General features: G+C 42.9%; 1 protein-coding gene across 2 annotated transcripts in view; it reads left to right on the top strand.

Moving 5' to 3' along the window:
- The window catches only part of CDC37 (cell division cycle 37, HSP90 cochaperone), a 935,136-nt gene extending 922,029 nt beyond the window's left edge, over positions 1-13,107 (top strand). For both annotated transcript variants that reach the window (XM_044084570.1, XM_044084571.1), the window contains exon 8: positions 12,439-13,107. In XM_044084570.1, coding sequence (XP_043940505.1) covers positions 12,439-12,576 — 138 coding nt within the window. In that variant the 3' untranslated portion in view covers positions 12,577-13,107. The remainder of the gene's footprint in view (positions 1-12,438) is intronic.
- Positions 13,108-22,901: the final 9,794 nt, after the last annotated feature.

The raw sequence follows: 22,901 nt of genomic DNA on the forward strand, positions 1-22,901 counted from the left end.
TTCCCACCTCTTCCCTTGATACACAAAGTACTACTAAAAATCAAGGAAGAACGTCCAAGGATAATCCTGATAGCTCCAAACTGGCCAAGACAACACTGGTACCCACTGCTGAGGAGCATGTCTCGGAACAATATGTGGCCAATACCCCTGGTGCCTTTGATGTTAACTCAGAACAACTACAACATCATACATCCAAACCTAAAAATGTTGCAACTGACTGCATGGAACATCACATAGCAGCAGCTAATCCAGAACTTTCCCAAAGAGTTAAAGACATTATTCTTGAAGCACGCAGACCTTCTACAAGAAGGAACTATGCTGGAAAATGGAAAAGGTTTGTCATTTGGAGTACGGAAAGAGGAAAAGATGTGTCAAACATAGATATGCCTAACATTCTGGAGTATCTGGCCGAACTTCTTCATTCAGGCCTGTCCTACTCCTCCATCAAGATGCATGCATCAGCTATTTCAGCAGAATACAGCTTTGATCCACCTGTTTTTCGCACCCTTTGCTCAGGCAGTTCCTCAGAGGAATCAAGAATGTAAAACCTCCAAGGAAACCACCATTACCAGCTTGGGACTTAAACTTTGTGCTAGAAAAGTTGACACTATCACCCTTTGAACCAGCAGCAACAGCAGACCTACAACACCTGTCATGGAAAACTACTTTCCTACTGGCAATTACTTCAGCAAGGAGGGTTTCAGAACTACAGGCCTTAATGGCAGTGCAACCCTTCCTAATCTTCCACCAAGATAGAGTGTCCATGAGGACTAATCCTACATTTATGCCTAAGGTGGTATCCAGAGTGTCTTTAAACCAGGCAATCCACCTACCTACCTTCTTTCCCAACTCACAAAACAGAGGGGAAAGAATACTGCATACCTTGGATGTACATAGACAGCTACGCTACTACTTGGACAGAACAAAAATAGCAGAAAGACTGACCAACTTTTTGTAGCCTATGCAACAGGAAGGGAAGGAAAAGCTATTTCCAAACAGACAATCTCCAAATGGATAGGAAATTGCATACGATTCTGTTACTCCTTCCATGGAAAACCAATTCCACAGAACATAAGACCTCATTCTACAAGGGCAACAGCCACTACCACAGCCTTCTTACGAGGAGTGGCAACCAAAGACATTATTGAGGCGGCTACTTGGACCTCCGTGCATACATTTGCCAAGCATTATAATTTGCCTCTATATTCCAGATCCCGAGCAGGGTTTGCCACTGCTGTACTGCAAGGGATCCTAAACACACCATAATCTACTTTTATCCTCCTCCCCTAGTTGGCTATGGTATTCTACCCAGTTGTTATGACTGCAGATGCATCCATAAAGGACATAGTACAGTTTTGTACCTACCATAAATGTAGATGTCCGAACTGGATAGCATCTGCAGTCAGGATTACCCTCCCTCCTTCCCCTCTGTGGTACTCCTAGGGTGTTTACCCTCCTAATAGCTAGATGGTGGGGGGGAGTCTTTTATGGTGTATTTGTTTGTATATATGTACATACATGCTTATTTTTGTGTTTACCTCTATCTTTTTGGAAACATTGGCATCTATCCAAATTTTAGCCTTCAAGAGGGCTGCTGGCATCTGGGGCAAGAAACACTGAGGAAAATGGCGTCGGCTGATGCTTTTATACCCGAAGACCAACAGAGATGACGTCGGGTGAAGTGCGACATCAGCCGAAGCCGGACCCGGACTTTGGAATCCGGCCGACTGAAGGGCTGCCTGACGACAGGACAACCCAGTTGTTATGACTGCAGATGCTATCCAGTTCGGACATCTACATTTATGGTAGGTACAAAACTGTACTTTCTACTTGGACAGAACAAAAAGTACGAACAGGGCAGACCAGTTTTTGGTATCCACAGAGGGCAGGAAGGGGCAAACCTCTCTCAAAACAAACCATTTCTAAATGGATTGCAGACTGTATCAAGTTCTGTTAACTGCACCATGAAAAGCCTTTAAATGGACATATTAGAGCCCATTCCACCAACATGGGGTAACTACCACTTCTTTCCTTAAAGGGGTTCCCACCTAGACCATCCTGGAGGCAGCCACTTGGAATTCTGTTCACACTTTTACAAAACACTTTAGAACTTGGGACAAGCCTCTAGTGCCAGTGTAGGATTTGCCTCTGCCATCCTACAAAATATTTCCTACCTAACACCTCCACCTGAAGGTTAGCTTTGGGAATCTTCAGAACATAGTACAGTTGTATCTCACTTATCATAATTCTAGATGATCGAGTAGGGCAGTGTTATGGTACGTATTCCCCTCTCTAACCCTTCAGCTTTGTAGGGGACATCACTGTTACTGTTTCTACTTATAATCCCTTTGGCTCATTTCCAACTGTACTTGCGTTTTCCTCTGCTTCACTTTCAGAAACCCAAACCAGACAGCTGAGGGAGGTCATGTTGTCCTCAAGCATCAAACTGCTTTTTTTTTTTTTTGGTTTAGAAAGACCTGAAGATGGTACCGACTGACACCCTTCTTTATACCCTGATGACTGGACATCAATCATTGGATGTCCATCGGCTTGGGATGATGTTAAGACTTTAGAAATCAGGCCTTTTGCAGACTTCCACACCGCAGGAAGCCCCAAAGATGAGTATTGCAACATTGATCTACTCAAACATCTACAGTTATGGTAAGTGGGACACTGTTGTACTTTCTCCCTTCCTTTGGAAATCTTCAAGGGGAATTACCACGTGTCCTCATAGACTGGACCTACTCGTACGTGAAAAGTGGCGTTTCATAAATTCTGACCTGAAACAACTGCAGCTGAGTTTATGATCATCTTAATGTTTCCAGGCACCCGTTTTCCTGTGGACATGCAGCATGTATTAATGGAGGCAAGAAAAGCTGCTACTAGGAAAAAAGGCAAGAAAAACTATTACTCGAAAAATCATACACTAACAAATGAAAAAAGATTTTCTAGCTGGTACTAAGACATAAACATGTACCCTTTCAGGGTTAGTGTTTCTCTGGTCATGCATTATTTGTGAGTTACTGTCCTCTGGCCTGTCTTACTGCGCCATCAGGGTTCATTTGTTGATCATTTCAGCATGCCTGCCAATGGAATGTAAAAATGTATTTCAAAGGGGTTCCTAAAAAACTGGTGGCTCCACCTTAGGATCTTAAATTCGTGTTGGAAAAACTAAACCTTGCACAATCTGAACCAGCTCATCAGGCTGACTTCAGACTCTTAACTGAATGCTTTAACCTTGAAGAAAAGCATGTAAGTTGCATGCTGTTAAGATGAGTCAGCTTTCTCATTTTCCCCAAAGATGTGTTTTTCTTGATGTAATCCTTCATTTATGCCTAAAGAAGTATCAAAATTTTAAGCTAAACTATTTCTTATCTTCTTTCCAGAACCTAAAAACGAGGGTGAAAGGATACTTATGCAGTGGACTCTCATCCTTCCTTCTACTTCCAGTCACTGTAAGCTGTGGTAATCTATCTGTAGACTAAGGCTACCGCAGCAGTGATTTTAATGTAGAGCATAGTACAGTTGTGTAAGTAAACTTTCCGTAACAGTAGCCACTCTTGTCCTCTATTTTCTTTATTTTGGCATCCAGAATTAGATGTCCTGAATGTGGACATCTGTCAACAGAACAGATGGTTGACAGATGTACGAGAGCAATGGTTCCCAGGGTTGGGAAACCCACCCTTTCCATTGGAATTGAGATCTGATTTGGAATAAATAAGTAGCAGAATGTGGGGTATAGGGGTGGGGTGCAAGGATTTTGTCCCCCTTGCAATTTTTTTTTTTTTTTTTTTTTAAATACTTTCTATACTCAGAGATTAATCCTTGGCTCATGCCACAGTCAGTGTTTTGTTGAATTTAATTCTCTACAGATTGATAAAGCCCTTAAAGTGCAACAGTGGACCTGAAGTTGAGTAGCAGCACAAGTGCCTTTCAGAAATTGTCAGGGAGTGCACTATGTGTATGAGTGGCTGTTGCTGACTTGCCCATCAGGGGGGCAGTGGTGTGGTGGGTGTGATTTGTTGTAGGAGTGATGCTTAGAAAGATCACGAAGTGTTACCCAGTGGAGTTTGAGCCAGCCAAGCCTGCTCTGTTATGGTGCTTCACAGCAGTAAAATCAAGGGTATGTTTCTTCTCAGGAGCAGAATGGCAGGCTCAGAGCAGCCACCAAAGGGGGAGAGGACACACCCAAAAGCTCCATCTTCCAGTTTCACTAAGCTGGCCCAATCCCTACCACTCAAGAATCACCAGCAATATATGGACTGACCTGCCAGATATACAAGCTGGTGTTAGAAGAGACCAAGTCGCCAGTGACCGAATTGCCAGCATCCTTTGGATATGGAGAAAGTAGAGGAATTCCAGACAAAATGTTTACTACTGCTTTGACTATTCTGAAGCCTTTGTGTGGAGTATATCAAACTATGGAGAGTTCTTAGAGAAATGGAGATACTGTATTAACTTATTTGCCTCATGAGAAATCTGTATGCAGAACAAAAAGCAACAGTTGAACCAAATATGGAATAACTGACTGACTGGTTCTGTTATTGGGGAAAGGAGTATGTTATGAATGTGCATTGTCACCCTGCCTTTTCATTTTATATGCAAAATGCATCAATCAGCATACTGGGTTAGGCAAATTGGATGCAAGAATCAAAATTGTTGAGATGTATCATCTCAGATATGTAGATAGTACTGTAAAGGCTGATAGGAAGATTTTGAGTAAGACGGCTGTTGATAAAGTTAAAATAGCGCAGAAGCTGGCTATAGTTGCTCAACATCACGAAAACTAAAAATGTCTCATTTAGCACTGTCAGGTCTTTGCAAATTAGATGGGAAAGAAATGGAGACAGTGACAGATTTTATTTTCCTGGTCTCAAAGATCTCTAACGGTGGTAATTGCAGCTGTGAAATTTAAAGGAAAAAAATCCTTCTTGGAAGGAAAGACATGGCATGTCTGGAAAAGATTTTAATGAGTAAAGGCATCTTGTCATCTTCAAACATCCATATATTCAAAGCTGTGGTTTGGCAGTGTTAACGTAGTATCATGTGACTTGGACGTTGACCTGTAAGTAAAGCTGTGCAGCAGATTTATTCTTTTGAACTATGATGATGGAGAAGAGTTGAGAATTCCATGGACTGATTTGATCTCCTTGCTGCCCATGTGTAGGGAAATAAATCCAGACTGTTCACTGGAAGGCCTAACAATAGAACAGTAACTCCCTGTATTCTGGCCTCGCAGTGCACAGATACAGTCCAGTAGAGAAGATACTAACGTTGGGAAAGATCAAAGGTAAAAAGGGGATGACAGAGGCTTAGGTGGATAGACAGCACAACTGAAATGAGTATGATTTGCAAAAGCTGAAAGAAGCAGTTCTTGACAGACAGGCCTGGCATGATGAAGTCCTTGAAGTCATAAAATAATTTCATTTGGCTAATCAGCAGCAAGCCCGCTGGTACCAAGTGTCTTTTCAGGGATGACCCCAGAGGCTATGGGAATTAAAATTGCACAGCAGGCAAATGGAAGTGGAAGGACTCACTATACCCTGGACTACAGGAAGCGGGCTTAATCCTGTGCATCAACTATTAATTTTTCTTATTTTCATTAGTTCATTCTATTTTGTTTTGTATGTAAGCATTTCGTACTATATGTGTGTGTGTGTGTGTGTGTGTGTGTGTGTGTGTGTGTGTGTGTGTGTGTATATATATATATATATATATATATATATATATATATACATTTCTGTATGTTTTAAAACTATTTTTCTGTCATCAGTGAATTGCTTATTTTGTATATGCCTTCTGAGTTTCTGCTTGTGTAGAGCTTATGCTGATGTTTTTACTTCATTGTTAATGATGTAATGTACATTCAACTAATTATCTGCATAACCTTTATTGCTTCTTTGTAAAACATTTTGATCGCTTCCCTTTTTATGTACACTTTTAGTAGTGGTGCATGTCTTTGTTTTATTCTCTTTTAATAGTGTTTTCATGGTGGCATTCTACTGGTTCCTTTCTTTCTCTTTATTATTCTGCACAACCCTAGTATAATTTTCTGTCTTTAGCTGCACTGTAATGTGTTCGGTTATTTTTTGTACATCACAACAGATCTCTCTCTCTCAACTGTTCCAATTATAATTCATCTATTAGTCTAGCAACAGCACTGTGTTTGCATGATGTTCATCGTGTTACACTGCTGCAGTCATTACACTTGGTTTAGCCTACTGTCAGGCGGTCCTGCAGTCGGCCAGAGTTCCAAAGTCTTGGTCCGGCGTCGGTTGCTGTCGCTTCTTCCCTGACGTCAGTGCGCCAGGGGTATATAAGATGCATCTGACGTCATTTTCTTCAGTCTTTCTTGCCGCGCAGTGCCCGAAACAGAAGCAGTTCGCAAGTGCCAGTCGGCCGACTCCTGAGATTTTTGAAGTTGAATTTCAATAAAGCTAAGTTCCCCGTTGGGGAAACTTTTTTTCTTGCCTCAGACTGATGTCAGAAAAAGTTATTAATTGTATTTCTTGTGGGAGGCAAATACCTCATAAGGACTTCCACTCTTACTGTATTCCATGCCTAGGCCCTGATCACGACATCACTAGTTGTCGGTTTTGTGCTAGATTTAACAAATGTACTATAAAAAGACGATTTGATTTTGCTTTGCACTACTTTGGTCGAAGGTTCAATTATACTATGCCGTCGGATCAACTGATGACCGCAATACTGAAAAAAACCGCAAAGACAATGATAGACAGGCATTCGAGGTCCAAAACCAACGACGAAACCTCTTCTAGGCCAGTCGCCGGTTCTCGGTGAGGTGCTTTCGCAGCCCCTGACGCCCGCTACCTCAGAGCCACAGGCCGCTTCCAACTCCCACGTGGAGACAACTAGGCCTCTGGAAACTCAAGGTATTGGGCCTACGGAAACCAATCCCTCAGATGGGTCCGGAGCAGCTGAGCAGGCATCGGCTTTTGAGGGTGTTTTCAGACCTTCACAACTTACCATTAAAGCAACAGCCAAGACAAAAGTACCATTAAAGACAAAGATGCAAGTACAGCATTCTCCTGGACAGTCCTCCATGCCTAAGAAACAGATGCTTAAAATGGCCGAAGACCTCATTTCTCTAATCAGGGGTTCCCATCCCCCTCCTGAGAAAAGGCCTAGGCAGGATACAGACTTTGATTCCTCTGATCAGGTTTCCATTTCCTCTGATTCCTCTTCAGACCAGGGATATTCTCTACCCCCCTATGAGGATTCTGATGCTGAAGAATCCATCTCTTCAGCCTCTCCTCCTGAGGATTATTCTTTTGGGGAAACTTTACATACCATGAGGGAGCATTTCCATTGGGAAGCCAGGATTACTCAGAATCCAAGAAAAGGCTCAGGGATTTCCTTTTATTGCCTTAGAACAGGCCCCTGGCTATTCCGCCTGTGCTAGATATTGTGGATGATGTATTCTCTGAATCCAGCTTATCTCCTGATTCTTTGCCCCCTGCACCAGCCAAGCCAGATAGGTATTACAGAGTCCCTGACTCTCACAAGTTTCTTTATAAAAACACTTCTGCTGATCCAGAAACCATTTCCCAGGGTACAAAAAGGGTTAAGGCTTCCATTGCAAAATATCCAGTACCCTCTGACAGAGATTCCAGAGCTTTGGATAGATAGGGGAAGAAAGTATACACTTTTGTAACTTTAGCAGTAAGGGCTTTAAATTGCCAGTTTCACATGCTTAAGTACCAACAGTATTTAATGGCTCAGTTAAAACAGAAAATGCTTGCAAGCTCAGAAGCTTCTGATTGCAAAGAAATGCAGGATTTATTGCATGCAGTTGAACAGGTGGGAAAACATACTCTACAGTGTGGTTTTGATTCTTTAGAGGCTTCTTGTAGAGCTGCAGTTACAGGTTCTGTGATTCAAAGACATGTTTGTTAAAAAGAACAGAGTTTACCTGATCACGTTAAGGCAAAATTATTGGATGCTCCTTTACAGCATGATACCTTGTTTGGTGTTAAGGCAGAAGAGGTGTTAAAGAAAGTGGAGGATAAAGCTAAATCTATGCAAACAGTCAAGGATTTCTTACAGGTACAGCCACCTCGATTTAGCAGAAATTGGCCAACAAGGAATTGGTCCTTTCCAGTGTCAGACAGGCCACAGAGAGGCAGATCTCAACCCCAAGGCTCAAACAGACAATGACAGTGAGGGTACCTCAACCCCCAAAAGGAGGTGAGGGCAAGTCTCAACCTTACAGGAAACAGTCACAATGACTTTCCCCTTAGTACGCCAAGCACTTCCCTTTTGGAAGCCCCCTTAGGGGTAAAACTAGCACTTTTCTCTCAAAACTGGCAAACAATCACCCAAGACAAATGGGTTCTGAATATTGTGTCTCAAGGTTACAGGTTCCACTTTCATACTTTACCAAGGCTAAAAGGAATGTCAGACCTACCACAAAATCAATGGGCAGATGCACAAAAACAAATTTCAGCCCTCATGGACATGAGAGCTATTCAAAAAGTACCACAACAGGAACAAGGACAAGGATTTTACTCCAGACTCTTCTGGTCCCCAAAAAGGACAAGGCCTGGAGGCCCATACAAGACCTTTCAATTCTAAATATTTACCTGGATATTCCGAAATTCAAAATGTTGACATTGCAGCAGCTTCTACCCATGCTGGGCGTGAAGGCTTGGCTTGTTACTCTGGACCTCAAAGAGGCATACCTGCATGTCCCTATCAGTCAAAATTGCAGAAGATACCTCAGATTCAAAGCTGGTACAGTGCACTACCAATTCTCTGCACTGCCCTTTAGCTTATCTACTGCGCCCAGGGTCTCCACAAAGTGCCTGGCACCAGTAATTGCATTTTGCAGACAAAAAGGAATTCAAATATATCCATACCTAGACGACCTCCTCATTCAAGCAGAGACAAAGGACATTCTTCTACAGCATCTGGCGATTGTAAAAAGGTTGCTAATTTCTCTAGGGTACACAGTAAACAAAAAGAAGTCAAAACTAGTGCCCTCACAACAGATTATATTCCTGGGTGCCAGCTTAAATACAACGGCCCAGATGGCTTACCTCACGCCAGACAAACAAGTTCAACTAACTCGATATTTTCAGTTACTGGCAAAAAAGTCCCATCTCCCTGCAAGAAAAATTCTGCAGGCCCTGGGATTCATGGCATCCTGCATACTACTAATACCATATGCCAGACTGCATATGAGGAAATTACAATTGTACCTAAAAAGTGTTTGGACTCAACACACTCACAGTTTAGAAGCAGTAATACCAATGATTCCCTGCCTACAACAGGAGTTTCGATGGTGGGCACAGGCATGTCACCTAAACAAGGGTCAGCCTTTTACCCTACCCACAGCCAGGCAGACTCTACCAACAGATGCTTCGGATTACGCCTGGGGAGCACACATGGCAGGAAAATGCATTCAGGGCAAGTGGACCAGAGACCAGATGCATCTTCACATCAATCAAAAAGAGATGTTGGCTGTTCAAAATGCCCTAACAGTTTTCAAGGACCTTCTGCATCCAGGACAACTATTATTAAAGACAGACAACACTACAGTAATGTGGTACATAAACAAGCAAGGGGGCACTCATTCTTATCCCCTATGCAGGCAAGCCATGACTTTGTGGAAAACAGCTCTAACATATCAAGTTCACCTGCAAGCACAATTCCTGCCAGGAAAGAAAAATACTCTGGCAGACTATCTAAGCAGAAATGTCATGGACCCTCACGAATGGAAATTGAATCCTCAAATCTTCAGCATGGTAACGCAAAAATGGGGATGCGCAGACCTAGATCTTTTTTGCCTCCCCACTGAATTGCCAACTACAAAAATTTTGCACAAGGACTTATCACAAACAAGCATGGAAAGTGGATGCTCTTTTGTTCAGCTGGAAAAACCTAAAAGTTTATGCCTTCCCGCCACTGCCTCTCCTTTCAAAGGTACTCCTAAAAGCCAGACAAGTAAAAAACACAGATGATCCTGATTGCTCCAGACTGGCCACGCCAGCACTCGTACCCTATCTTAAGGAACTTAGCTCAAGGCCCACCTTGGATTTTGCCTCAAATTCCACACCTTCTGACTCAACAAGACAATCAGATCTTGCACGGTCAGCTCAAAACCGTAAACCTGCCTGCATGGTAGGTTCATTAGTCAAACAGGCAACACCTCTCTCTAAAGCTGTTATGGATGTCATTTTGGAGGCCAGGAGGCCTAGCACCAGGAAAGTTTACTCAGAAAAATGGAAGAGATTCTGCGCCTGGAACCAGGCTCAAAGCCTTGACCCCCTTGTTCCAAACATTCCTCAGATTGTACAATACTTAACTGAGATGCTGGGCAGAGGCCTATCCTTCTCATCAATTAAGATCCACGCCTCTGTCATTTCAGCACATTACAGCACAGATGCTCCTTTATTCTCTCACCCCTTGCTAAAGCAGTACCTCAGAGGGGCTAAAAACATAAGACCGCCCTGGAGAGCACAAACACCAACTTGGGACCTCAATTTCGTTTTGGAAAAACTGACCCTGCCACCTTTTGAGCCAGCCAATACAGCCAATCTAAACTTTTTATCCTGGAAAACAGCTCTGCTCCTGGCAGTAACTTCAGCACGAAGTGTCTCAGAACTACAGGCATTAATGGCAGTGGAACCTTTTATAATTTTTCATCAGGACAGGGTTTCTTTAAGGACAAACCCTACCTTTATGCCAAAGGTGGTATCTAGTGTGGCTCTTAACCAAACCATCCATTTGCCAACTTTTTATCCAAACCCCCAGAATAAAGGGGAGAAACTTCTGCATTCTTTGGACATACACAGACAGCTACACTTCTACTTGAACAAAACAAAAGCTTTTAGGAAAACTGAGCAACTGTTTGCAGCGTATGCTGCAGGATCACAGGACAAGGCTATCTCAAAGCAGACTAAATCCAAATGGATAGGACACTGTATTCGTTACTGCTACACACAGCATGGAAAATCAGTCCCAAATAACATTAGGCCACATTCCACCAGGGCAACAGCCACTTCACCAGCCTTTCTCAGAGGAGTACCTACCAAGGAAATTTTGGAGGCTGCAACTTGGAGTTCAGTGCACATCTTTACCAAGCATTACCACCTGCCTCTTTACTCTAAATCCAGAGCAGGATTTGCCACTGCAGTTCTGCAGGGCCTCATAGCCAATTCTAACTCTTTATAGACCAGCCACCCAACCTTAGCTTTGGGATTCTACCCAAGTGTAATGACTGCAGCAGTGTAACACGATGAACATAGTACAGTTTTGTACCTACCATAAATGTAGATGTTCGAGTGTTCACACTGCTGCAGTCCAGATTACCCTCCCTCCATCCCCTCTGACTTAACTGGACTTATCTATACCTTTCTATCCTATACAACCTTTGCAGTGTATTTGCTTGTAACTGAAGGTATTGTTCTTATTTTATATGTATATTTTTTATTAGCAATATGTATTGCCTACCTACTTGGGGGCAACTGACATCTGGGGCAAGAAAAACTGAAGAAAATGGTGTCTGATGCATCTTATATACCCCTGGTGCACTGACGTCAGGGAAGAAGCGACAGCAACTGACGCCGGACCAAGACTTTGGAACTCTGGCCAACTGCGAAACCGCCTGACTGCAGGATAACCCAAATGTAATAACTGCAGCAGTGTGAACACTCGAACATCTGCATTTATGGTAGGTACAAAACTGTACTTTTTCTGTAGTCTCTTTACCTGTCTTAATACACCTCTTTCTTTGTATTAGATAAAATAGTATTTCAGAGCTTTCATCCATTTCTTGGCTAAGAATGCCTGCTTTGCTCTTTACCCTGCTACACGAACCTAACTGGACTTTCAGCCAGTTTTCCTGATGAAATTCTGCTTTGTATGTTTACTAGGTGTCTTCCTTTTTTCATGTGTTAGTTCCTAAGTAGTAGTTGACCAATGATGAAAAACTGCCTGGAGCCTTAAAAGCTTTTGCTGTCATCATTTAAAATGCTTTCATTTCAATGTGTTAAGCACATTTAGACTGTAGTCAAGTTATCAACTTAGCTGTCACCATAGTCATGGTGAGCCGGCAGCCCCCCCCCCCCCCCCCCCCCAATGTTACAGAAATGTATATAAACCTTATTCTTAGGTTATAGATCATTTAGGATTTATTAAAATCAGAATCATTTTATTGTTTTTAGTTTTCCTTTCAGACTGTACCATTCTGGATATGGGTGAAAGTGTATTTTAGGACAGAAGTTTCTTACCAATGGAGTTACAGGCAAAATTCCCTTATTTTTAAATTGATTTCATCTTTGTTGACGCACTGTCTTACTGGTGCATTCTTTATTCGTCCAGTAAGGGGCAGTCTAATGTTAAGAATGCTATTTCTGTGAGTAGATATTTTTTAAACATTTTTCATTCCTGATTTGTAAATTGTTTTTTTTTTAGGAAGCGAAGTGCCATATGCAGCGCTGTATTGATTCTGGGCTGTGGGTCCCAAATAAGAAAACAGACGGAGACAGAGGCGAAGAAGAGGGAGAGCCAGAGTATGAAGAGATAAAGAAGGAAGATGGTACAGAAAAGTAAATGCATTTTTCCAGTTTTCCCCAGAGTTTGCAAGATGGAAGACAATGCTGAAAAATAGATGTGTTCTACCAGTTTTCACCCGAGCTTGCAAGATTCCAGAAATGGCTTCACTTTGTAATTGTTACACAATGTTATATTTTTCTTGCAGCAGTAGAAGCAAAATAAATAAAAGCATGGAAATATTTCCTGGTAAGACTAGATGGACTGTTGAATCCTTACAGGATGAACTTGCCCAGAGTAAGGAAGTGGAAATTGGGTATTTGCAGTGTCACTACGGTTTCAGAGGTGAGACTATCCTTCCTTACGCCCAGTGCTGTAAAGCCTTAAGAAGGTTTTTGGTCATCAGTTTAAAATGCTTCTATTTAAAAGAATTAAATGACTTTGAGCTTAATTTTCTTTTTAATTTTTGTAATGCAGTGTTTGTAGCTGTATTACTTATAGTCACAATTCCTTTGTATACTATTTTGGTCCTACTTCTACAAATTCTAATTATTATCTGACATATTGTATTAAAGTTGGGCAAGTCTCTGATTTCTTTTTTGCTGAAGCTAATGAATTTTTTCACCACTAACCAGATCAGAGTTGGTTTTATGTGGCTTTGCAGTTCCCTTAATCTTCTGTGCACCTGAATCGCAAGTAAAGCCAATCATGCTGCCCTCTGAAGTTTTTTGTTACTTCTAGGATTGATATTCTTAATATTGATCACTGCTGCGTTAGCCTAAGCTGTAATGGTTATATCCTCAAAAGGATATAACAGCTGGCACAGGATGGCTGCACACTGATCAACAGCTTGACTTCAGCTTTCCCAGTGTGAGAATAGAAACTGAGAAAAGAGAGTGCCATTGCAACTGTTTTGCGGATAAAATTCAGATGTTCTTCGTGTTTCACTGTTGCAGTCATTACATTTGGGTAATCTGCTAGCAGGTTGCCCTCAGTCTGCCTGATTAACAAAGTCTTTGGTCCTGCGTCGGTTGCTGTCCCCTCTTCCATGACATCAGGACGTCAGGGGTATAAAACATGCAGCCGACACCATTTTCATCAGTCTTTCTTGCCGCGCGATGCCCGAAGCAGAAGCAGTTTGCAAGTGCCGGTCGGCCGACTCCTGAAATTTTTGTTTTTGTGTTTCAGAACCGAAGTCTTCAAAAACGCTAAGTGCTCGTTAGGGATCCTTTTTCTTGCTCCTTACCGATGTCAGTAAAAGTTAATAATTGTATTACTTGTGGGAAGCAAATACTCATAAGGATTGTCATTTGTACTGTATTCCTTGCCTAGGCCCTGATCACAACATGGTTTGCTGTCGGTTTTGTGCAAAATTTTAATCAACGCACTATTAAACGTCTGTATATTTTTGCTTCAGAATGTTTTGGCTCAATATTTAACTATGCAGAAATGTCGTTGGTTAGCAATCTGACTACCGGAATTCACAAAAAACGCAAAGAAAAAGACAGAGACAGACCGTCGAGGTCCAAAACCGATGAAGCTTCTCCTAAACCAGTCTCCAGTTCGCCTGTACTCAGTGAGGGGCTTTCGCAGCCCCTGATACCCGCTACTTTTGATTCGCAGGCCTCTCATGAGACCCATTCGGAGTCCGGTATGCCACGAGATACTTTTCAGTATTGAACCCGCAGATGTCTCTACCTTAGATGGGTCCGGAGCCACTGAGCAGGCACCGGCTTCTGAGGGTGTTTTCAAGCCTAAAGATTTGTATATTAAACCAATGCCATCTAAAAAACCTAGGCCAAATTCAACTTCTTTGTCTAAAAAACCAATGCTTGGGCCATGTGCACAGGCCCCTATGCCTAAAAAAAAAAAAAAAAAAAATAATCAAAATGGCTGAGGATTTAAAGAGCCACTACGGGCAAATCATAAAGAAAATATATATATTTTTTTATCTTGCCATGATTTACTACACCCCCCCCAAAGCTGCATGCAGCAAAATAAGTACTCATTCCTAATTTTATTGTGTTTTTACTCTTTTCTGTCCTCATGGGGGCAGACATCGGGATTCCTTTGGAAAGCTAAGTCTGTCCCATAATGCACAGATTGAGAACAAATAGCCCTACCATTTGTTGTCAGACTAGACTTCCATTCACTTAGAATGGAACACCTGAAAAAAACTGCCAAGTTTGTGAGTCTGCAGCTCATGTGTCATTAACTGGTATGCTCTGAGTTTTACAAATGTTGTTCCTACTGATGTACTACACAGTCTCTGAAAGAAACTTGCAAAAGTATCAACAAATTACTGAGATAAAAAAAGACTTTTCATAAGGAGCAGTTTTGCAAGTTTCAGTTCCTGGCCAGGTTACTCCTCCCATCCCCCCTCCTTCAGTGGGCGACAGTCTCACATTTCCAGCTTTACTAGATTCAACTATTTAGTCAGCTTTGCATAACGATAGACATAAAAAAAAATCACAGCCTGGTGTGCCACTAAATCTGTTCCCTTTATGTCTCTTCACTTCTGAATAGCATTTCCCAGGAATAAAAAAAAAAAAAAAGGCAAACGCATCATTCCAGAGTTTAGGCCAGTCTATCCATTTAAAATGTGCACAGTAAAATATTCAACTTATAATGCATTTTGGCTGCTGACATGGTTATCTTTACATAGTTATTCTCTTATAGTATAACCTGAACGTATGGTATTTAATGATACATTTTGCAACAGTTCTCAGTTTCTTAACAATGACCTCCCAAACCTCTGATGTGACCTTTTTCCTATTATTGCTTTATCCAGTTTGTCTTGGTTGTATACCTGCAGGGTTGCCAGACGTCCCTATTTGGGCGGGACAGTCCCGAGATCAGCAGCCTGATCCCGAGTCCCGCCCTGCTGGTTTAAATCCCGGCCAGCCTCCGCTTTGTTTGTGGTTTTTTTTTTTGATTGTCCTGTATACCTGGCATACGGGCCAATCAAAAATTGCTAAACACGGAGCTTCTTGTGTTCCGCATTAAACACGAGAAGCTCCATGTTTAGCGATTTTTGATTGGCCCATATGCCGGTATACGGGCCAATCAAAAATCGTTAAACACGGAGCTACTTGTGTTGAATGCAGAACTGCAATGCATTAAACACGAGAAGCTCCGTGTTTAGTGCAGAGCTACTGAGTGAGCTCAGTTCTTTAATGTGGAACTCTGTTCCGCATTAAAGACCTTTTTTTTTTTTTTTTCTTGCCGTTGTCCCTACCTGGGGTGCTGGAAATCTGGCAACCCTGTATACCTGTAGCATGTCTGTCATCCTCTCAGCAACAGACTCCTGGAGAAAACTTTCAAAGCAGATACTTGTATTGAAAGAGTAGCAGCAGCTGTAGGAGTGATACCACACTCCAAAACAATGCACTCATAGTATTGACAAACACAGGGGAATGTATATGTCTGAATCAAGCAGTGATGAAATTGCTAGGGACTTAACTGAGCACAATTTTACTCAATCTGTCCATTTCATAATCCATAACATTCGCACCACACTTACAAAGGCACACCTCCACCTTCCACAAACACAGCTACCCACACCCATACAACATACCAGTCAAATTTAAGGCTTTTCCCACCTCTCTGCAAAACACTGCTGTAATGGCTTTGGCAAACAAATGAAAATGATTGATGGGTGTTGGTTCAAGCTCCCATCCATATCTCTCAACAGTACAGATTTTTGCAGAAAGTCCAGATTTTTTGTCTGGTTTTCATAAAATTGCAGATGTTCATCGTGTTACCCTGCTGCAGTCATCACACTTGGGTTATCCTGTCGTCAGGCGGTCCCGCAGTCGGCCGGAATTCCAAAGTCTTGGTCCGGCGTCGGTTGCTGTCGCTTTTTCCCTGACGTCAGTGCGCCAGGTGTATATATATTGCATCCAACGCCATTTTCTTCAGTCTTTCTTGCCGCGTGGTGCCCGAAGCAGAAGCAGTTCGCAAGTGCCGGTCGGCCGACACCTGAGATTTTTGAAGTTGAATTTCAGATCTGAAGTCTTCAATAAAGCTAAGTACCCCGTTGGGGAAACTTTTCTTGCCTCAGACCGATGTCAGAAAAAGTTAACAGTTGTATTTCTTGTGGGAGGCAAATACCTCATAAGGATTTTCATTCTTACTGCATACCTTGCCTAGGCCCAGACCACGACGTCTCTGGTTGTCGTTTTTGTGCTAGGTTTAATAAGCGTACTATAAAAAGACGCTTTGATTTCTCACAACACTACTTCGGTAGAAAATTTAACTACACAATGCCGTCGGAGCAACCGACTACCGGCGTGCACAAAAAACTCAAGGATAAGGACAGGCAGCCTAGACCCAAGCCGGACTCTGAGGCCTCTGCTGGACTGGTCTCCGGTTCACCGGTCTTCAGCGAGGCTCCGACGCAGCCCCTGACTACCGCAGATCTGGAACCCGAGACCGCTTCGGAGCCTTTGGCAGAGAGTGCTAGGCCGACGCAGCCATTTTGTTTAGCCCCTACTGACACGACAGAAAGAGATGTCGGTGCTGCAGAAACACCTTCGGTTTCTGAAGCCGTTTTCAGACCGACGACGCTCACCATAAAAACGTATCCTAAGCTTAAGACTCCTATTAAACCTAAAAAGACTGCACTTCAGTCTCCAGTTCAAGGCCCCATGCCTAAGAAACAAATGCTCAAAATGGCTGAAGATTTGATCTCTTTAATCAGGGGTCCCCAACCCCCACCCGACAAAAGGCCTAGACAAGAGGAAGATTATGCCTCCTCTTATCAAGTGTCTATTTCCTCAGGCTCCTCTGAGGACCAAGATTACTCCTTCTCCCCTTATGAAGATTCTGATGCTGAGGGTTCTATTCCCTCAACTTCTCCTTCTGAAGACTACTCCTTTGGGGAAACTTTACACACTATGAGGGAACATTTTCACTGGGAAGGTCAGGACTACTCTGACTCAAAGAAAAGGCTCAGAGTTTCTTTTACTCCCCCAGCACAGACCACTTGCCATCCCCCCACTTTTAGACATTGTGGATGATGTTTACTTAGAATCCAGTTTGAACCCAGATTCTCTGCCTCCTGCTCCAGCCAAACCTGACATATTATAGAGTGCCTGATTCCCACAAATTCCTTTATAAAAGCCCTGTTGCTGATCCAGAGACTATCTCCCAGGGTCCCAAAGGGGCTAAGGCTTCTATGGCAAAAAATCCTGTACCCTCTGAAAGGGACTCCAGAGCACTAGACAGGTGGGTGAAAAAGGTTTACACCTCAGCCACTCTAGCTATGAGGGCACTAAATTGCCAATTTCACATGCTAAAATATCAACAATTTCTAATGTCTCAGTTAAAACAGAAAATGAGCACACTCCCTCAACAGTCTGAATTGAAAGAAATGCAAGATCTGTTGCATGCAACTGAACAGGTGGGCAAACATACTTTACAATGTGGGTTTGATTCTTTGGAGGCTTCCTGCAGAGCAGCTGTCACTGGGTCTGTTATACGTAGGCATGCTTGGTTAAAGGAACAAACTCTGCCTGATCATGTTAAAGCAAAGCTTCTAGATGCTCCCTTTACAGCAGGATGTTTCCTTTTGGAATTAAAGCAGAACAAGTCTTAAAGAAAATGGAGGATAAGGCAAAATCTATGCAGACAGTCAAAGATTTTGTACAGGTACAGCCCCCTCGCTTCAGCAGAAATTGGCCAACAAAAAATTGGTCCTTTCCAGCTACTGACAGACCACAGAGGGGTAAATACAGACGTCCAAGAGGCAGAGGACAACCACAAGCCCAATACAAACCTCGACAATGGGGCACTGCAACACAGAAGGGAGGAGAAGACAGGTCCTAAACTACCAGAAGGCAAACTCAATGACTTGCACCTCATCTGGCCAAGCAACACTCTCTTGGCAGCCCCTTTGGGAGGAAAACTCGCACTTTTTTCAGACAACTGGCACATTGTCACAAAGGACAAATGGGTCCTAGACATAATTTCACGAGGATACAGATTCCATTTTCACACCTTGCCAATGAAAAGAGGAATGCCAAACCTGCCACAAAATCAATGGGCAGAGGCACAAAAACAAATTACAGCTGTCATGGACATGAGAGCCATTCAGCTGGTACCTACGTGAGAGCAAGGCCAAGGATTTTACTCAAGACTCTTTCTAATTCCCAGAAAGGACAATGCCTGGAGACCAATTCTGGACCTTTCAATTCTAAACACCTTCTTACAAGTACCCAAATTCAAGATGCTAACACTACAGCAGCTTCTTCCCATGTTGGGCAAGAAAGCATGGCTAGTAACGTTGGACCTCAAGGAGGCATACCTGCATGTCCCTATCAGACAGATTTGCAGAAGATACCTCCATTTCATTGCAGGTTCAACCCATTACCAATTCTCTGCACTGCCCTTTGGCTTATCTACTGCGCCCAGGGTCTTCACAAAATGCCTGGCACCAGTAATTACATACTGCAGACAAAGAGGAATTCAAATATACCCATACCTGGACGACTGCCTCATCCAAGCAGAAAGCAAGGACATTCTCTTACAACATCTGGCTTTTGTAAAACATCTTCTAAGTTGCCTGGGGTACACAGTAAACGAAAAGAAATCAAAACTGGTACCCTCACAAAATATGACATTCCTGGGTGCCAGCTTGAATACAACGGCCCAGAAGGCTTATCTGACGCCAGACAAACAACTACAACTGACTCAATATTTCAAAACAATGGCAACAAAGACCCAACTACCTGCAAGAAAAATTCTGCAGGCCTTGGGCTTCATGGCATCTTGCATACTATTAATACCATTTGCAAAACTGCATATGAGGAAATTACAGTGGTACCTAAAAAGCGTATGGTGTCAACACAGCCACAGCTTGGACACAATGATATCTCTTATTCCCTGCCTACAACAGGAGTTTCTGTGGTGGTCACAGGCATGTCACCTCAACAAGGGGCAGCCTTTCACCTTGCCCCCAGCCAGGCAAACTATGACAACAGATGTATCGGACTATGCCTGGGGGGCACACATGGCAGGGCAGTGCGTTCAAGGCGTATGGATTGCAGATCAAAGGAATCTGTACATCAATCAAAAAGAGATGCTAGCTGTACAGAATGCTCTGACAGCCTTCAAGAATCTATTACATTCAGGACAACTTACAATAAGGACGGACAACACCACAGTAATGTGGTACATAAACAAGGGGGTACACACTCCTACCCTCTATGCAGGCAAGCAATGACCTTGTGGAACACAGCTCTGGCTTACCAAGTTCAGTTACAAGCTCAATTCCTTCCAGGAAAAAACAACACATTGGCAGACGACCTCAGCAGAAACATCATGGATCCCCATGAGTGGAAACTGGATCCACAAGTATTTGCAATGATAACTCAGAAATGGGGCCTTCCAGACATATACCTGTTTGCCAGTCCTCAAAACTATCAGCTGACAAAATGTTGTACAAGGACACTTCACCATCAAGCTTGGAAAGTGGACGCACTCTCATTCAGTTGGAAAAACCTGACAGTATATGCCTTCCCTCCATTGCCTCTCCTCACAAAGGTGCTTCTGAAAGTCAGAAAGGAGAGACCACGACTGATACTCATAGCCCCAGACTGGCCACGCCAGCACTGGTACCCACTATTGAGGAATATGGCCCAGGGCCCACCTTGGATTTTACCACAAATTGCCCATTTGCTCACACAGCAAAACAATCAGATTCTTCACAGCTAGCTCAAAACCTTAAATCTGGCTGCATGGCAGATCACCTAAGCATCCAGCCAGCTCCTCTTTCCCAAGCAGTTATGGATGTTATTCTGGAAGCTAGGAGGCCCAGCACCAGGAAGGCCTACTCGGACAAATGGAAAAGGTTTTGCGCCTGGAACCAAGCTAAATGCCAAAACACACTTCAGCCTCACATGCCTCAGATTCTACAGTATTTAACTGAGATGTTGCACAAAGGACTTTCTTTTTCTTCCATTAAAATCCATGCATCAGCTATTTCAGCCGACTACAACACGGATCTACCCTTATTTTCACATCCACTTCTAAGGCAGTTCCTCAGAGGGGCAAAAAAACATTAGGCCCCCCATGAGAGCACCTACGCCAACATGTGACCTCAATTTTGTTCTGGAAAAACTTACGCTACCTCCCTTTGAACCAGCTTTCTCTGCAGATCTACAGTTTCTATCATGGAAGACTGCCCTGCTGCCAGCAATAACTTCAGCTAGAAGAGTCTCAGAGCTGCAGGCACTAATGGCAGTGGAACCTTTCCTCATTTTCCATCAAGACAGAGTTTCTCTACGAACTAATCCTTCCTTCATGCCTAAGGTGGTTTCCAGTGTGGCTTTAAATCAAACCATCCACTTACCCACCTTCTTCCTAAATCCACAGAACAAAGGAGAAAGACTCCTGCATTCCTTGGACTTTCACAGGCAACTTCGTTACTACTTGGATAAAACTAAGATTTTCAGAAAATCTGACCAGCTCTTTGTATCCTATGCTACAGCTTCACAAGGGAAGGCTATATCAAAACAAACCATTTCCAAATGGATAGGACATTGCATTCGTTTTTGATATACCCATCATGGAAAACCAGTTCCTGCTACCATTAGGCCCCACTCTACCAGGGCAACAGCTACATCTACAGCCTTCCTCAGTGGGATTCCAACCAAGGACATTTTGAAAGCTGCAACTTGGAGTTCAGTACACACCTTTACCAGACACTATCACTTACCACTTTACTCTAAGACTAGAGCTGGCGTCGCCACTGCAGTTCTGCAGGGCCTTCTAGCCTCCTCTAACCCTCTATGACTCCTCCACCCATCCTTAGCTTTGGGATTCTACCCAAGTGTGATGACTGCAGCAGGGTAACACGATGAACATAGTACAGTTTTGTACCTACCATAAATGTAGATGTTCGAGTGTACACCCTGCTGCAGTAAAGGTTACCCTCCATCCATCCCCACTGATCTAACTGGCTAAATCTCTACATTACCTTCCTGATGTATTTGCTTATAGCTGGAGGGATTTTGTGTTTGTGCAAAAATTGCTTAATTTGGTACTAATTACTGACCACCTTTTTGGGGGCACCTGACATCTGGGGCAAGAAAAACTGAAGAAAATGGCGTCGGATGCAATATATATACCCCTGGCGCACTGACGTCAGGGAAGAAGCGACAGCAACCGACGCCGGACCAAGACTTTGGAATTCCGGCCGACTGCGGGACCGCCTGACGACAGGATAACCCAAGTGTAATGACTGCAGCAGGGTGTACCCTCTACCATCTACTTTTATGGTAGGTACAAAACTGTGCTTTTTCTGTCAAATCACTGGCAAATCATTGAACACCGAAGTCAGAAAGTTGACAGACATTTGATTTTCAGACTTCCTATCCTTAAGAAAATTCACTCTAATGCAAAATCTGTTTATCAACTTTCTAAGTTTGTAAGTGCAATATTTATAAATTGTCCCATTTTTGGGCCTTTGTCCCCTATTATTTATGGCCTTGTCTAGATTTCTTGTTCTATAATGTTGAGAGTTATGCTGCCATCCCTTCCTACTGGAGCCAGTCCACTGCACTTGCACAAGTGTCCCCCTCAGCAGGGCAGCAAGCAGGTATCAGGGCAGATTTGCTTTATAGTTCTTTTACACCACACACACACACACACACACAGTAAATCTTGTCCATGTTATTTATTCTTTTCCTTGGTTTAGTTTCTCTTACTTGTAATGTTACTTTTACTCATTTTTTCTCTTGCCTCCCATGTCTACCCTAATTTTTACTTCTAACAAATACTTTTTCTTCTCTTCACCTCCTCCTCTTTATCCACTATTTGAACTTTTCCACTCTGAAATTTGCTTTATGGCTAAATAATGAACTGTCACCCTTATAATGTTAGCACATTTCAATGCTACATAATATTGTATTTAGTCTAATAATAGGTTCATAGGTAGTTACTAGGCTATTGGCCTAAGGGCCTAAGTAAGCCTAGCCAACAAGTTTCCCTGGTTTATGCCACCCAAGAAAGTTATTTTCCTGTGCCACTGTCGAGCAGAGCCAGAGAAGTGATTCCCAGGGTATATTTTCCTATCTCCCATCCACTCAAAGATTTTTCTTGAAAAATGCTAATGAGGAACTTTGCTTGACATAGATGTGTAGCTTGTTTCCAGAGTATGGGAAGTCTCTGGGACAGGAATCTATCTCTCCAGCATGTCCTGTTTATTGTGGTGACAAGGTTTAGGTCCCTAGAGCGTGTAGCTCAGAGGGATTGGGATTTCTTTAGTTGTAGCATGTCCAACAGCTCTGGGTTTGACATAGCTTTATATGTTAGGCAGAAATCACCTAGGAGTAGGCGATATGCTACAGAGTAAAGCTGGAATTTTTTTGGATGATCAGTGT

This window comes from Protopterus annectens, chromosome 9.part0 (assembly GCF_019279795.1).
Source record: "Protopterus annectens isolate FY-2018-M chromosome 9.part0, PAN1.0, whole genome shotgun sequence".
NCBI classification, from domain to species: Eukaryota; Metazoa; Chordata; order Ceratodontiformes; family Protopteridae; genus Protopterus; species Protopterus annectens.